Below are 17,484 nucleotides of genomic sequence, written 5' to 3'. Positions count from 1 at the left end.
ATACATCAATCTCAAGTCAGTGGTCAAATGAGGTCAATATATCCATTTTGGTAGAGGGCAATTATATATGCAAGAAATGTTATACATTCCCCTTTTTATTGCGGCACATCGGGCAAGAAGCGTTCCGCCCAAGCCACTGGTCGATGCACTGCGCATGGAAGTAATGTCCACACTTGGGGATGGTCCGGAGCATCTCCTTGGGCTGGTACTCCGACAAGCAAATTGCGCAAATATTATCGTTTGGCCTAGGTACCCTTCCATCATCACCGACTTGAACCTTCGGATAAGATTCTATCGCGAGGGAATCGAGGCCCACGGCGCCATTGGAGGTGCGTCGAGTTCTTGTCACGGGGCTCGAAGGAGACAAGATATCCGCGACGTTGTTTTCGCCATCGTTACCGTTAGGAGGTTGTCTGGGACGATCGGGATGCCCAGATAATCGAGCATGCGAGCTTAGGTAACATGTGATTCCGAACATGCAAAGGAGCAAGGGTGCCAGGACAGCGCGGAGGATCGTGTATTTGGCTTCACTTTTTGAAAGCCCTGCATGATTAATCGATTATGATGAATAATGAACTAGTTCAAGAGTGATCTTTCAATGAAAAGATAAATTATCTGTTGGGGAAAGCAAGATCTAAACTCCTTTTACACAATAAAGATCTAAACTCCTTTTACACAATCACCATTATGAAAGACAATCGCAGAGATTCAATTCCCATGTGTCGTGCACCTATTGTTCCAATGACTGATCTTAAAGCACTAATTCGTCTCTCTAAGTAGTAAGGATAATGCATTCACTTTGCTCCGAAGATGACATAATGCTTCGAAGATTCCTAGACAGCATATCTAGGTACGTACCATGTTTACTGAAGCATCCAACTTGAGAGCCCGTGGAACCACTGAGCCCGCACCACCCACCCCTTTTCTCGCACGATCTACAATCCGGCCGATCCCACTTCAGGGAAACCCTCTCAGTTATATCCATCAATAATTGCCGGGACACTGGAACCGACACGTTCCAAGTACGGCAACCGAGTATCGGGAGGTATAGAGCGCCGGGATCATTGGCATCACAAAGCAGTACCTTGTGGTGTTCATCACTGAGGCAATCCACTGGGCTCATTCCGAAATTTGGCAAAAATTTATCTGGGCAATCCGTGAACGTGAAGCTCCCGTACTCTTGCGCCACGAAAAGCGAGCTCGAAAACGTCTGGTTTTGAAGCCGCTTAGCTAGACAGTTGCTCGGGTACTTGAGCACGATGTATTGTTGGTCATAGTTAATGAGGGAGACTACGAAGTCTTGCAAGTTAGGCAATTGGAGAATCGCTTGGCTTCGGTTGTTGCACGAGAGGTCGAAGCCCGGATAGCCACATCGGTCGGGTTGGACGTCTCTTAGTCGAAAAGGGAAGCGAATCTCGGGTCCGCCATGTTGACAAGATGTCGCCGGACATATATCGTTAGAGTTATCAGCGGATACATGGAGAGAGAGGCTGAGGTAGAAAGAGAAGAAGAAGATGGTAGAGGAAGCCATGACAGGCACGTACCGAAGAGTAGCCAGGATTATACCTAGGAATGTAAGGTTCCTCTCTCTCTTTCTTCTAAAGAAACTTTTCATTTCCGTTTGAAAGAGAGATTATTAAAATGTTATGTACCTTCTCAAGGACAGACATAAATTGTTGTTTAGCCAATGTAGCCGGCCAAATGGATGGGGGATGTGGAAGGTCTTTAGAAAGACACATGTTGAACAATGAATGGGAAAAGGCGAACCATCATGTCCTTACAAAGGTAACAGAGAACCGCATTGTGTTGTATGGTTCCATGAGGACAACCCCATAGAGACAATTACTTGAGAAAATTGGAAACATGTGTAAAAGCGAGCGAACGATCACAACCCATTTGCTCTCCTCTCTTCTTTTGAGCCTGCGTCGATCACAGTCATTCATAAGCTAAACCACATGCGAGTTTACAAAATCAAATGGTTACGGCTGCACCTAATTCACAAGGCATAGACCCTGATCGAGGCATGTATTCACCAAGCGAGACAACCCAACTCCATAATTCATATACATTAATCGGCATCAAAGCAAACTTGGCCTAATGCACGAGAACATTGTTTACATATGTAGTATATTATCGAAATACTATCAAAATCTGTTTTTATGGAAAAAGAATTTGACAAATCTTGCGTTCACGTCGAATTTCAAATTAAACCAATCTTCCTAATTAACTGGTGAAAAACAGAATCGATAGCTTCTTGTTAAGAAAATTGTTTCATAGTTTTTTTTTTTTGGTCAGAAAATTGTTTCATAGTTGAATGTTGTCATTTGTGGGGTAAGAGTTGGAAAAAAAAAATGTTCTGCACCTATCATCCGACCTATAATATCCGCGGAGAAAACTAGCCCCGCCAACAGTGAAAGTAAAGAAAACGATCTTCCGTACGAGGATTCTTACGGAACAGGTTCCAATAATAATTTAAAAGTTACTGCTTTTAGTGCATTGACTTTGCTTTGGAGATACCATAGATCTCAGGCAGAAACCAGCTAAACTAAGTACGCACCAAAAAAAAAAGTACGTACCATGTCTGCCGAAGCATCCAAGTACGACATCCGTAATTCGAGAAGTACCAAAAAGCATCGTTATCCCTGGAGCTCTAAACAGTTGTTGACACCTAAATTTTGACGTATCATTTAGTCGTAATTTGTATAGAAAATTAGGGATTAAATTTTTAACCCTTAAACAAAAATATTTAGGTTGCATAACATATAATTTAAATTCATTTTAGATTAATTGCATTTTGCATCGGACCGGCGGTGACGAACGAGCTTAAATTTCATCGAATGGGACTCGGCTCGCTTGGAATGCAAGGGCCGGGAATTACAAGTCAAACGGGCTCGGTTGTTTTAATTTGAGCTTAATTCAGCCCATTATCCTTAATTAATTCAGCCCATTTAAATTAAATTAAAATCTAAGCCCAAGCCTAAGCCCATTAGGACTAGAAAGCCCATCTAATTGACCTAGATTAGTATTATATATACATCATTAGGTCAGGATTTTAGGGGCTCTCACAATTTTCAGAACACGATTTTTGAGAGCACGAGAGTCACACGTGAGCGAGAGCAAGAGTAAGAGAGAGAGAGTCGGTCGCGCACGCGCACACGCTCGCCTCACAGTCGCGCCGCCTCGCGACCACACTGCGCGGACCACTCCTGCCGCTGTTCCGCGACGCCGCCATCCCACCGCTGATCGTCGAGCCGCCGCCCATTGCCGCCGGCCGTGAATCGCGACCAGAACTGTGGCCGTGAGTCGCGACCCTCCTCGTCGTGGTCCCTGCTGCCGTGACTAGACACCAATTACTGTGGACTCAGCAAACCGCCAGCGACGCGCCTTTCAACTTCACGGTGAAAACCAGCAAATCGCCACTTTCCATCGTAGGTCTCGACGTGTCGATATCTTCAGCTTTGGTCCAATCCAATCCCCATTGACCACCGCTTGGAAAAGAAGTCCTTGAACCCCGCAATCGGTGAACTGGAGTTGGAATAAAAATAGCACATCAGTTCACAAAGTGGAATTTCAATTCGTGTTACACAGGAGGAAGACAATTTTGGGCATTAGTGGGTGATCTTTACTCGTTGCTGGATTTTCCGTGGTTGTTTCCTGAGCCCACGTCGGACCAGCTGCTGCCCCACCACAATCCCGACATCCTTCGAAGTTGCTGGTCACCTCGAGTCCCGACGCCAAGCCACTGCTGTCCCAGTGCCTCGTGGCATCCTTACATTGCCGTGGCCTTATTCTTGTTTTGCAGATTGACTGGGAGCACCACCGTGCACACCATTGCGCCCGCCGCCGGCCACCCCGTTGCCGTCCCACGGTGGGCCTCCATTGCCGTCGCCGGACGCCACCGTGAGCCGCCGCGCCGACGCCGCGTCGCCCGTCGTCCGAGTTCGATCCCGATCCACAATTCGAATTTGGAAGTTATCTGCAAATTAGGTAATTCAACATTATCCGATATTTTCAGAATATTTAATTTCCTAATATGGGTGTTTGAATATTTCGTGAGTATCATGTGGATATTTAGATATCTTAGGATAATGTTCGATATATCCGCAATATTTTTAAATATTCAAAATTAGGAAAACTTCCTAATTTAGCAACGTATCTGGACGACTATCCGACCTTATCCCTAAGGTTCGATACGAGGCGATACGGAAAATTATTATCCTATCCATAACCACTTGGGTACGATAATGATTTTTATCCGCGTTCCAAATTTGAATAATCGGCTTTCCGTCGATATCTATAACCCTATAGATATGACCGATAGTTTGATTTTTGTGCCTAATCCGAGTTTGAAACAAATATGCCGGATCGCGTGAACGTTTTGAATGTGGTTGCTATCCTTGTTTATTTAATTGCTTTCCTTTTTTCAAATAAACAGAAAATTCAAAAAAATATTAATTAGATTTGAATTAGAGTTTTTGCATGTCTAGGAATCCTAAATATATCTAGAAGGTAGAGTAGTTATTTAATTTAAATTAGGACTTGAGATGATCTATTTCCTAGTTTAAATTAAGTAATATTCTAATCTTAATAGATTATTCAGGTTATTTTATTATTTCGAATTTCCATGAAAATCCCAAGAAAAGAAGAATGAATTGTTTTAGGATAGATTAGGATAGATTGTATTCTTAATTTAAGTAATTCATTATTTCGAATTTTAACAAAAATCCTAAGGAGAAATCATGCTAGGGTAGATTAAGTCATCATAGTTTGCATGTTAATTTAGGCAATTTTATTATTCCGAATTTAAATTGAGAAAATACCAAAAATAATCATTCGTCCTGTCATTAGAAATAGGTCACGTCATCGCACGACATATAATTTGCATGCTAGGTTGCATTAATCGCATGTCATTTTCGCATGTCATTGCATATAGGCTAGATTTCATTTAAATAAGTGAAAATCCAAAAAAAGAAATTGAGTGAATTGCTTGTTAATTAGAAATCATATTAGGGTGTCAATGTGATTTTCTAGCTAATAAAGCAGATGCTTACGTTGCTTCCAGGTAAGTAATTCTTCCAAACTTGCAATTTATTTAATGCTTTCTGGGTGTTAAATTGGTGGTTTGCGCACTCGCATGAACACCTCACATGTTAGTAACTAAGTTGAAATGGATCCAAACTGCCTGCCAAAACATTTTTGAAAAGAAAAGGTACCGAAAGGGCGTTAGACCAGATCTAGCGTAATCAAGTCCCCGGGCTTAGAATCTCTGGTTCGTAGGAATAAAACATATCTCCCTATGTTTTATTTAGGTTTCTAATCAACCTACCATAAATTGATTAGTGGCGACTCCAAGCATAAAAATTTTTGCATGTTAAAAACTTAAACTCTAAGTTGCGAATTGGTAGGGCTTGGGAGGGCCCGAGTTAAGATTAGTCTTAATAATCCATTAGCCCGAAAAATGAGGAATTTTTTTAGGTCGCGACAACAGTACAATGTTGTATTTATCGCCGAGGTAGCGAATCCATTTGATTCTGGGATCCAGCATCAAATAACGCGAGCAATTCGCGAAACACGAAGCTCTCGTACTTTTGCGCCGCAAAAAGCAAGCTAAAAAACGTCGAGTTATGAAGCCGCTTCGCTAGGCAGTCGCTCGAGTCCTTGAGTCCGAAGTATTGTCGCGCATAATTAATGAGGTCAACAACAAAGTCTTGCAAGTTAGGTAATTGGAGAATTGCTTGGCTTTGGTTGTTGCATCGAGAGATTGAAGACTGAATAGCCACATTGCTCGGGTTGGACATCTCGAAAAAGGAAGTGAATCTCAAATCTACCACGTTGACAGGATGTTATTGGACATGTATCGTTAGGGTTGTCCGAGGGAAATTACCATGTTAATACAATCCTAAACTTTTCAATTTGATAAATTTAATTATAAACCTTTTCACAATTTCAATTCAGTCCATCCGGCCAATTTTGACGGAAAATCATTGACGTGGACGCTGATCATCCTATGTGGTGCCGTTGGAGTTGCATGGACAATTTATATAATTTTTAAAAAATTTATGAAATTTTTTTAATTTTTTTTTTATCTTTTTTATTTTATATTTTTCATTGTGGTCTAAGAGGTCGCTGGTGACTCTTGCCGCTTGGGCGAGGCTCAACATCGTTGTCGCTAGGCGAGGTTAGCCTTGCTCGGGCTAGGCTGGAGAGGCTCGACCTTGCCAGCGGCTGGGCTAGTGAGGCTCGCTCTTGTTGGCCATGGGTGAGGCTTGACCTTGCCAGATTCGGTGAGGCTCGAGCCTTAGCCAAAGGTTGCGAGGGTGGCCTCGCCCAAGTTGCTAGGGTCTAACCCTTGCCAGTGACGCTCGACCCTCGCCAGTCCAGCCACTGGTAAGGTCAATCTCGCCCAGCGACTATGAATAAACAGGAAAATAAAAAGGAAAAAAAGAGAAAAAATACAAATTCATAAAATGTTTACAAATTATTAAAATTATCCACGTTAGCGCCGACAGTGCTAGGTAGGACGGCCGGTGTCTACATCAGCGATTCCCGATCAAAATTGGCCGGATGGATTGAATTGATAAATTGTCAAAATGTATATAACTAAATTGGCCAAATTAAAAAAAGGTTTATGACTGAATTGACATAATTGCAATAGGTTTATGACTTTTATGGTAATTTTCTCTATTGTTCACGGGTACCAGAGAGAGAGGCCGAGGAAGAAAGAGAAAGAAGATGGCAGAGGAAGCTATGAGAGGCAGATACGGAACAGAAGCTAAGACTATACTTAGGATGTAAGGTTCTTCTCTCTCTTTTTTCTAAAGAAAGATTTATTTCCTTTCAAGGGCGAAGATTAGTATCTTATGTAACTTCTCAAGGACCCGACATAAAATGTGCCTTAGTTAATTTAGCCGGCCTATTGGATGGGGATGTGTAGGTCCTTGGAAAGGCTTATGTTGAAATAATGAACGAAGAGGACAAGCCCATAGAGACTAGTACTTGAGGAAATTGGACACATGTATAAGTGAATGAACGATGGCATAGGATCACAATCCATTTGCTCCTCCTCTCTTCTTTTGGGTTCAGGTCTGTTGATGTTTAGAGTCAGAGAGAAAACAACGACAAAGTGTTTATGGTGGCTCAACCCTAATTAGGGTTGTATGATATGTATTTATAGGAGTGACTAATTACAGAAAGGGTACACATATAAACATAATTACATAAATACCCCATAATACATATAATTATACATTAATACTCTCCCTCAATCCGAAGTAGGTGTAACAACTGAGAGATTGGATCTTAATAACGCGTGACGCGGACTAGGTAGTCCCTTGGTGAAGATATCTGCCAATTGATCTGTTGTAGGCACGTAGCGAACATGGAGATCTCCGGAAGCAACCCGTTCTCGAACAAAATGATAATCCAACTCAATGTGTTTGGTGCGAGCTGAAACACAGGGTTGATAGCAAGATAGGTGGCAGAGATGTTGTCACAATAAACGGTGAGAGGATTATAAAGGGGGACCCCAAGCTCACGAAGTAAATGACGAATCCAAATAGTCTCAGCAACACAGTGAGCGACAGCACGATACTCAGCCTCTGTACTAGAACGGGCCACGGTGGGTTGCTTCTTGGCACTCCATGAAACAAGATTGGTGCCTAGAAAAACACAAAATCCGGAGGTGGACCGTCTAGTATCGGAGCATCCAGCCCAATCTGCATCCGCATAAGCAGTCAAGGAAGTGGGAGAACCCCGCTCAATGAGCAAGCCATGGGTGGAGGTGCCAGCTAAATATCGGTATATACGTTTGACGGCCTGGAGATGAGGTAATCGTGGTTGATGCATGAATTGACTAACCAAATTAACAGCAAAACTAATATCTGGTCTGGTCATAGATACATACTGTAGAGCACCAACCATTTGTCGATACAACGTCGCAGAAGCGAGAACCTCACCATCATTAGCAGACAATAGAGTCTTCGAGGCTAGAGGAGTAGATACAGGCTTGACCTTAACAAGGTCAAACTTGCGCAAAAGACTATCAACATACTTGGCTTAAGATAAAAGCGTACCGTCAGAGCGGTGATGAGCCTCAATGCCTAGGAAATAGTGAAGTGGTCCAAGATCCTTCATAGCAAATTCCTGTGAGAGTCGAGTAATCAAAGACCGTAATAACTCAGGAGTATCATCGGTGACAAGGATATCATCAACATACAGCAGGAGATACACACGGCCCCGAGAAGAAGCATAGACGAATAATGAAGGATCGGCCTTACTCGTCATGAAGCCCAAAGATAATAAAAAACTGATGAAGCGATGAAACCATGCACGTGGAGCTTGTTTTAAACCGTAGATGGCTTTCTGGAGACGGCACACATGATTCGGGAATTCAGGATGAGAGAAACCGGGAGGTTGGCGCATGTAAACTTCCTCACAAAGGATGCCGTGTAAGAAGGCATTCTTGACATCAAGTTGACGTATGGCCCATCCCGAGCAAATTGCAATAGAGAGAACAACCCGAATTGTAGTGGGTTTAACGACTGGGCTAAAAGTCTCGTCATAGTCCAGTCCAGCTTGCTGCTTAAATCCCTGTGCAACGAGGCGAGCTTTGAAGCATTCCACAGTTCCATCAGATTTTTCCTTAATCTTAAAAATCCATTTACAACCGACTAAATTCTTAGAAGGATCAGGTGGTACAAGATCCCACGTGTGATTGGTGAACAAGGCATCAAATTCATCTGCCATGGCCGCTTTCCAACGAGGGTCAAGAATAGCCTTAGAATAGTAAGTCGGTGTCTCGTCATGAAAAGAATGAGAGAGATTAAAAATTTTCCTCTGTTTAGAAATTCCAGATTTGGCACGAGTTTGCATAGGATGAGTCGGAAGAGAGGAAATGGAAGTGGTAGAGCTGGATAGAGATGTAGAGGGGATTTGCGGGTCTGTTATGGGAGGAATTTTGTCGGGAGAGGAGTGAGGTTGAGACATAGTGACTGAGTTCGGAGAGAGGGGAGGTGGAGGTGAAAAAGAATTGGAAGTAGATTCGGTAGTTCGAGAGGAGGAGAGAGGCAAATTAGGAGGTTGGGCTTGAGAAGAAAAAAGAGGCGGATGAGAAATTTGAGGGCCAAAGGAAGTAGAAGGAAGAATAGATTGATTGGAGTAAACAAAAAAGTGAAGAAGGTGATGTAGAACAGTGGGGTACGGGACTATGATTTGAAGATTTTGTTGAAAAGGGAAAATTCTCCTCATCAAACCGAACATGACGACTGATAAAAACACGACCACTTGACCGATCAAGGCAACGATAGCCTTTGTGATTTGACGCGTACCCAAGAAATACACATGGCAGAGAATGAGGTGCCAGCTTATGAGAGACACGAGACGGAAGAAAAGGATAACAAGCACACCCAAAAACCCGAAAGAACGAGTAATCAAACTTGAACCCAAATAAACAGTGGAAAGGAGAAATATTAGATATGACAGGAATGGGAAGTCGATTAATGGTGTAAACAGCAGTGAGAAGAGCATCGACCCAATATGAAGAAGGCATATGAGCATGGATTAATAAGGTTCGAGACATTTCAACTAAGTGTCTGATTTTGTGTTCGGATAAACCATTTTGAGATGGGGTTTGTGGACAAGAAAAACGTTGAATAATACCATTTTCACGTAAGTATGTTTGAAACGCATTGTTGGTATATTCACCTCCCCCATCAGTTTGTAAAAATTTAATTTTGGCATTGCACAGATTTTCGATAAAACAACGAAAGCGATGAAAGTGTGTAGGCACTTCAGATTTATTTTTCATGGGAAATGCCCAAGTGAACCGAGAATAATCATCAATGAATAACACAAAATATTTGAAACCAGAATTAGAGAAAATTGGACTCATCCATACATCAGAATGAATTACAACTAAAGGAAAAGAAGCACGATGACTAACAGACTCAAAAGGCAATCGATGAGACTTGCCTACAAGACAGGACTCACATGATATCAACTTAGAACTAGAATTGCAAACACGACTCAAAACTTGTTTATTTGGATGGCCAAGACGAGCATGCCAGCGAGTGAGTGAAGCAGAGGAAGCCACGATAGGATGCGACTGAGATGACACCATTGAGTTGGAAATCAGATAAAGACCATGAGAAGAATCAGCTTGGAGGAGAACTTTCCCGGTTTGTTTGTCCTTCAAAGAAAAGGATGAACTATTAAAATCAATGGCACAAGAATTTTTATGGCAAAGTTGAGCAACGGAGAGAAGATTGCGAGCAAGATTAGGAACATGATAGACAGGAGATAATAATAAAGATCGAGAACCAGTATGTAAAAAGGCTTTACCGACTTGCTTAACAGGCAATAAACGACCATCACCAACCGAAACTTTTGTCAAATCGTAAAAAGGTCTAGGATTTAGGATGTTACCAATATCACTAGTCATGTGTGCCGACGCTCCACTGTCAAGATACCAAGATAAATCAGAGGTCTCACCAACCGAGAGAGCTGAGAATGAGTCCGACAGATCAGTAGTGGTAAAAGCATGGTTGAATCGTTGTCGACATTGTAGTGCAGTATGCCCAACTCCGTTACATATCTGACAAGTAAGATGAGGCCTAAATCCGAGAATACCTCCCGGTGTGAAAGGGGGAACATAGGGCTTCGAACCACCACGAGACCGACCAGAGGAGGTGGAGGAGGCATAGGGAGCCGATAATGATTGCGAACCGAACCGATCATAGGAAGATTGCCAATTCGATTTATCACGCGAGAATCGTCCACCTTGTCCCCGACCAGATCTACGACCTCTAGAATTACGTCCACCTCGAGATCCTCGAAACGGTGGACTGGGTGAAGTGGTGTGACCAATCAAAGCATGATGAATATCAGATGAAGATGATGCACTGGATTTTCGGAGAAATCATTCTTCTTGGATGAGGAGACGTGACCGCAGATCACCGAAGGAGAGAATTGTAGGGCCGTTTGTGACCATAGTGACAAAAGGATCATACTCAGATGGGAGCCCATTGAGGGCTTGAATCACCAAGTCCTTGTCAGAGACGGAGCAATTGATTGCGGTGAGAGAGTCCGCAATTGACTTCAGATGCTGGAGATAATCAGACATTGACTGATCGGGTTTCTTCACAGTATTCTGAAAATCCAATTTTAGTCCAATTTCCTTGGCCGCGCAGCGATCAGTAAAACGTTGTCCTAGAGCAAGCCAAATCTCCCGAGATGTCTGAAGGTCGTGAACTTCACGGAAAATTTCGACTGTGAGGGTCGAATTGATCAAACTACGAACACATTGATCTGTCTTTACCCAGGTGGAATAGGAAGTATTGACCACTACAGTGCCAGTCTGATCATTGATAAGCTTCGGCGGACATGGAAAAGAACCATCCACATAGCCCAGCAGATCGTTACAGATTAAAATAGATTCAAACTGAGATTTCCACAGAAGATAATTGTCTGCATCGAGTTTGATGGAGACGAGACTTGTGATGTTGGGAAGAACAAGCGACGACGAGGATGATTGCACGCCGTAATTTGAGTAGCGGCAGAGATCGGAGCGCGAAGTGAAGAGTGAAGAAGAGGGGAAAGTGGGCGCAATATTATCGGGAGGCGATGGGAAATTGGGATTAACAGAAAAAGAAAATGGTGGGTAAAGAGATGGTAGAGAAGAAGAAAAATTTAGAGATGTATTGGACATTGTTGAGATAGTAATTGGAGCAAAGGAAGTGTTGATTTGGGGTAGGGATGTTGAAGAATTCGATTCGTTTTCCTGCTCTGATACCATGTTGATGTTTAGAGTCAGAGAGAAAACAACGACAAAGTGTTTATGGTGGCTCAACCCTAATTAGGGTTGTATGATATGTATTTATAGGAGTGACTAATTACAGAAAGGGTACACATATAAACATAATTACATAAATATCCCATAATACATATAATTATACATTAATAAGGTCAATCGCCGTCATTGATCATCTAAATCTCATGGAAAAGATACCTAACATATCTTTCGTACATGTTTAATTTCGAATTAGAAAAATCTCTCTAATCTTATACCCACAACTTCAACAATCACCGAAATAATACAAATCTTCAAAATTTCATTTTTCACATGTTTAATCTTTTTTGGACGTTTCGTGCATATGCATATGGGTGCATACGCATATTGTTACTATCTTGTGCTCTCCGGGTGATCACAGACCAGAAGGCCTACACGACTCAGAAGGAAAAATAGAACATTATCGACCATACGATTTACTACTGGTCCAAATATAGCCCTCCTGCCTTCAGCTGTTTGCGTACAATATAATTTACCTGTCCTTTTAATGTCAAGAGCCTCGCGGTCTATGATTTTCTCATACAATTTAGTTTAGTCTAGCAATTACCAATTGTTGGAAAAGAATGGTAATAAACAATTTATTCGATGCACCAACCAAAGGGATAACTCGATCTTACCTAAGCAACACACATCGTGCTACGAGTGCATAAGAGTGACGTTCACTTAGCACGCGCAAAATCCTACTTGATCCGACGGAATTTAGGGAATAAACTTGCAACGTGGCTTATAAGCTAAACTCCACTGGCTCAAATAACCCGTCTTGAAAGAGGGGTGAATGCGCGTCGATCGGTTTCGATAGTTTGTGAATCGCACGTTGCTTTATTTTTCTTCTGAACAAAGTTGGCGCACTAGTCGAAATCCTATCTTAAACAAAAGTTCATGGCTAACCCATGAGGATGCGATGCATGGATTAAGTACTTAAGGCACTCAATTTTGTTGGATAGAACAAGCTGAAGAGAAAAAGATAAACATGAATCAACGAAATTGTTGAATCACACTCCTATAGGTGCCCCCGCAAACTCTACCCACAGTTACAACGAGACACATGGAAAAAAAAAGTTTTTGTACAATCATAAATTTCAATTCTATTGACTTATATTCACACCTCGCTAGCTGATATTTCTGCTCTTCTTCTCCACTTTGACTGATGAGATGCTCTTGTGCATGTGCCCGAGGAGATGAATTTCCAAAGAGAAAACCGCCAAAAGTTGCGCATTGCCATGTTCCTCTACATGACAATTTACTTTCAGTTGCTTGCGGTCATGGAATCAGCAGACCTACATAACCCAATGAGATTATTATCATTATTATTATCCTATTGGACTATTGCAAAACTACAGTAGAGGAGCTGAGTTTAATTGACAGACTCGAGAAATCGGAGTTTTTGATATCCATTTGAGCTTACTTTGACGTAGCTTATCAAAACTAGCCACTACTTTGCCCAGGAAATGAGCTCATCATTCAAAGTAATTTTATAAGTGTTGCGAAAATTCAAATCGGCATTAACATAAATATTACAAACAATACATAATTGTAAAGAAACGAAATTGCAATAACAAAGTCGGAATCGATACAAATGAATACCGAGGCCTGTGTTTGACACAATTTCCTTAAAACAGATTCGTTCCCTCGAGCACGCGATTGAGGTTTCGTGAACGTCTGTCTCCCAGGATACAACGGTTGACAGCGAAGAAGAGATCACGGCACTTCCAAGCTTTCGGCGAACTTGAACAAACTCGAAAATGAACACTACCGAAAAACAGTGCAAATGCAAAGAATTTTTTTAAAACAGAGGAAGAATGATTTCGATAAAATAGAACGCAGGGGAGAGCATTTCGGGAATAATAACGGCCGATTAAATCTGTCGTTACAAAATCAATACGAATAACGGACGATTAAATTTGCCGTTATAAAATCAATACGAATAACGGACGATTAATTCTGCCGTTATAAAATCAATATGCATGGGAATAACGGTTGATTAAATATGCCGCACGTTACGAAATTCGTAACAGTTTGAGTTGAAAAAAATAAATCAGAAGGCAAAATTGGGCTCGTCGTGATGTGGACATCGAACCCTATCGAGGAGGAGGTGCTAGGGACCCGTTGTTCTATCCGCTAGGCCCGATCACTCGAGCGAGAGCGAAGGAATTCAAACAAGCTGTCGGCATCATGGTTCAAGATATTTGGAATGGAGACAATCTGGATTCGAAACTTGAAGATTCTGAAGCTCTTTGGCGCAACATGATTACTCTTGGTCCAGCGAATTCCGAAGGAGCTTAGAATTGACGAACACCGAATTGGCTCAAATTTGGATGGACGCTTGGAAACGGGCCGCTGATCAATACTCACTACTTTAGTAGTGAATGATGATGTTTTTTAGCGATTTGGAGTCGTTTAGATGAACTTTTAGGCCTTTTTCCATTTTTGGACGAATTTTAGCAATTAAGGTTATTTTTGTAATTTTAATCTTAGTAGGATTAGGATTAGGGTTAGCACCCTATATAAGGTTGCTTATAGATTTCTAAGAGGCAGAGATAGAATTTTATATAGAGAAGTTTTCTTCTTGAGTTCTCTTGAGGACTAGATCTTATCAAGGTTCCCTTGTGGCGATCGAATTCAACTTATCGAGCAAGATCACGAATTCTCTTGTTCGTGGCGTTATAGCGTGGATTGGTTGACACAGGTTCGTCAACAGGTTTCGTTCATACCGAGATTACTAATCACAAGTTCGATTGGGGGTCGAGGTCAGCAATTCGTAACTCATAGATCTTCGTAGAACGGTCATCTTCCGCACAGATTCATATCATCTGGTATCAGAGCTAGTTCTACAAGGTCTAGTTATCCTACTTTTATTGCTTTTCATTTATCAATCTAGGGTTTATAGAAACTAGGGTTTACAGAATTAGGGTTTCGTTATTAATCGAATTAGGGTTCTGAATTTGTTCTTGCTGTGATTTCAATTTTGATTTAGGGTTTTCGGTCCTAGTTGTTTTTTTATATTGTACTTGAGTTCGTCAAAAAAAAAAATCGGCCAAAAAAAAGGCCAAAAAAAAAAGTTTCTGCCAAAAAAAAAATAAAAATTCAAGAGGACGACTCGTTTGTTTTTATCATTGATAGTTGGACCGAATAGAAAAAAAAAAATTTCAGTAGCAGAAATTGAATCTGAATCCGAATTTAGGGAAAATTTGCTGAATTGCTGAGTTGAGCGGTATATTGCTGAATTTGATCTTGCTTGGTGGTTTATCGATTGTTGTGAGGAGCTTGTGAGACTGGATTCAAGTCTGAAAAAAAGAGCTTGCTAGAAGGAAACGAGATGTAAAAGGCAAGAGTGTGTGAGTCTAATTGAGGGAAGAAAAAGCCGAAATTGAGTTAAACACGAGAGGAGTGACAAACACTTTGAGTGGAAAACGTGAGGGAGTGACTAGTGAGATTTCTTTTATCTCTAACATTTTCTTGCAGGTTTAAAAAAAAAATGTCAGGCTCAGGCTAGGGAAGTGTGAATCAAAGGGAGGATCGCACTCATCCAAGGGATGATGCGATTCTAGCAGGCATCCAGCAATTGAGTTTACAAATTGAAGCACTTAGCAACCGAGTTGCAAGATGTGAGACAAGACTTGAAGATGACCAAGAGCCATCACGAGGGAGGCCACAAAATCAGCGAGAGGAGCCTAGGGCACAACCTAGATGGCAGCGGCAATTTGATGATGCATATGTGTCCGATACAGAAGATGATCGAGATGGTAGGTTTGAGAGGAGAAACGGATGCCGAGGATTTAGACGTCAAGAAGATGATGAGCTTGGCAACATCAAGATGAAGATTCCATCTTTTCAAGGAAAGAATGATCCTGATGCGTATCTAGAATGGGAGAAACGGATGGAGATGGTATTTGATTGCCAGCGATATTTGGAGCCTAAAAAGGTAAAAATTGCAGCTGTTGAATTCACTGATTATGCTATAATTTGGTGGGATCAACTTGTGACTAGCAGGAGACGCAATGGTGAAAGACCAATAGAAACGTGGGATGAGATGAAAGCAGTGATGAGGAGGCGCTTTATACCTAGTCATTACCACAGAGACTTGTTCCATAAGCTGCAAAATCTCACACAAGGTAATAGGAGTGTGGAAGAATACCATAAAGAGATGGAGATTGCTATGATCCGTGCTAATGTGGTGGAAGACCGTGAGGCTACAATGTCATGATTTTTGTGTGGTTTGAGCCGAGATATAGCAAGGGTGGTAGAGCTGCAACACTATGTTGAATTGGAGGAATTAGTGGACAAAGCCATCAAAGTTGAGAGGCAATTGAAGCTGGACCGAAATTACAAGAGTAGTGGAGGTTCAAGCTCGAATTGGAAGTCTAATTGGAAGAGAGACGAGAAGCCGAATTGGAAGGGAAATAATATCAAGATTGAAGCTTTGAAGGAGAAGGAGAAGGATGGCAAAGTTGGTTCGAATCCAGCTTCAGGTAAAACTGAAAACCCTAACACTAAAACTCGTGATATTAAATGTTTCAAGTGTTTGGGCAGGGGTCATATGGCAAATCAGTGCCCTAACAGGAGGGTGATGATCATGACTGGATATGATGATGTTGAATCAGAAAGTGAGAGGGAGGAAGAGGATGATGACATGCCACCATTGGAGGATTGTAGTGATGTTGAGATGCCAGCAAAGGGTGAATTGATGGTGGTTAGGCGTTCTCTTAGTGTTCAAGTCAAAGAGGAGGAGCATCACCAGCAACGCGATAACTTGTTCCATACAAGATGCTTGGTGAATGGTAAGATTTGTAGCTTGATTGTTGATGGAGGTAGTTGTACAAATGTAGCACGTTGTACCATGGTGGAGAAGTTGGGATTGAAGACTGCAAAGCATCCAAGACCATATAGATTGCAGTGGTTGAATGATAGTGGTGAAGTAAAAGTATCGAAGCAAGTCCGAGTTCCATTTGAGATAGGGCGATATAAGGATGAGGTGATGTGTGATGTTATACCTATGCAAGCAGGGCATCTTTTACTTGGTAGCCCATGGCAGTATGATCGAAAGGTACATCATGACGGGTACACTAACCGATATTCATTGGTGATGAATCAGAAGACATACACATTGGTGCCAATGACACCTACTGAGGTGTATGAAGATCAATTGAAACTACAACGTGAGGCTGAGAGAGAGAGAAAAAGTGATAAAACTGAGGGCCTGCGTGGAAACTCTGAGACGCAAGTAAAAGGAGAGGAAGATAAGAGTAGAGTGGTAAAAACCGAGAGAAAAGGAGAGAGAAAAGAAAAGAGAGAAAAGAATTTCTATGCAAAATCGAGTGAAGTGACGAGAGCTTTGATTCTGGACCGACCGATACTTGTACTTTTGTACAAAGAGGCACTGTTTACTACTAACGAACTTGACCCGAATTTGCCAAGTTCTGTCGTGTCTTTGTTGCAGGAATTTGAAGATGTCTTTCCTGATGAGCTTCCTGGAGGTTTACCACCGATTCGAGGCATAGAGCATCAAATCGATTTGATTCCCGGTGCACCATTGCCTAACCGACCTGCATATCGAAGCAATCCTGAAGAGACAAAGGAACTTCAGCAGCAAGTTAGCGAATTATTAAAGCAAGGATATGTGAGAGAGTCTCTTAGCTCAT

At 41.8% G+C, this 17,484-nt stretch overlaps 1 protein-coding gene across 1 annotated transcript; it reads right to left on the bottom strand.

Moving 5' to 3' along the window:
* Positions 1–79: 79 nt before the first annotated feature.
* Positions 80–1,531, bottom strand: LOC115688488 (putative RING-H2 finger protein ATL21A). The gene is made up of 2 exons (XM_030614315.2): positions 859–1,531; positions 80–543 (listed from the first exon to the last, which is right to left on the bottom strand). The coding sequence occupies exons 1-2, from the start codon at positions 1,529–1,531 to the stop codon at positions 80–82; spliced, it is 1,137 nt and encodes a 378-aa protein (XP_030470175.2).
* Between the last annotated feature and the right edge of the window lie 15,953 nt (positions 1,532–17,484).

This window comes from Syzygium oleosum, unplaced genomic scaffold (genome assembly GCF_021117445.2).
Source record: "Syzygium oleosum isolate NSW1041296 unplaced genomic scaffold, Sole_v2.1 Sole_v2.14, whole genome shotgun sequence".
NCBI lineage: Eukaryota > Viridiplantae > Streptophyta > Magnoliopsida > Myrtales > Myrtaceae > Syzygium > Syzygium oleosum.
The sequence above is the reverse complement of the archived record's forward strand: the minus strand, read 5'-3'. Positions and strand labels throughout refer to the sequence as shown.

What these genes read in the sequence shown, in the direction of transcription:
- LOC115688488 (XM_030614315.2), bottom strand. Translation starts at nt 1,531, where the DNA reads ATGGCTTCCTCTACCATCTTCTTCTTCTCTTTCTACCTCAGCCTCTCT. An exon ending in TGGATGCTTCAGTAAACATG is followed by an intron (nt 544 to 858) that starts GTACGTACCTAG and finishes TTAATCATGCAG; the next exon opens with GGCTTTCAAAAAGTGAAGCC.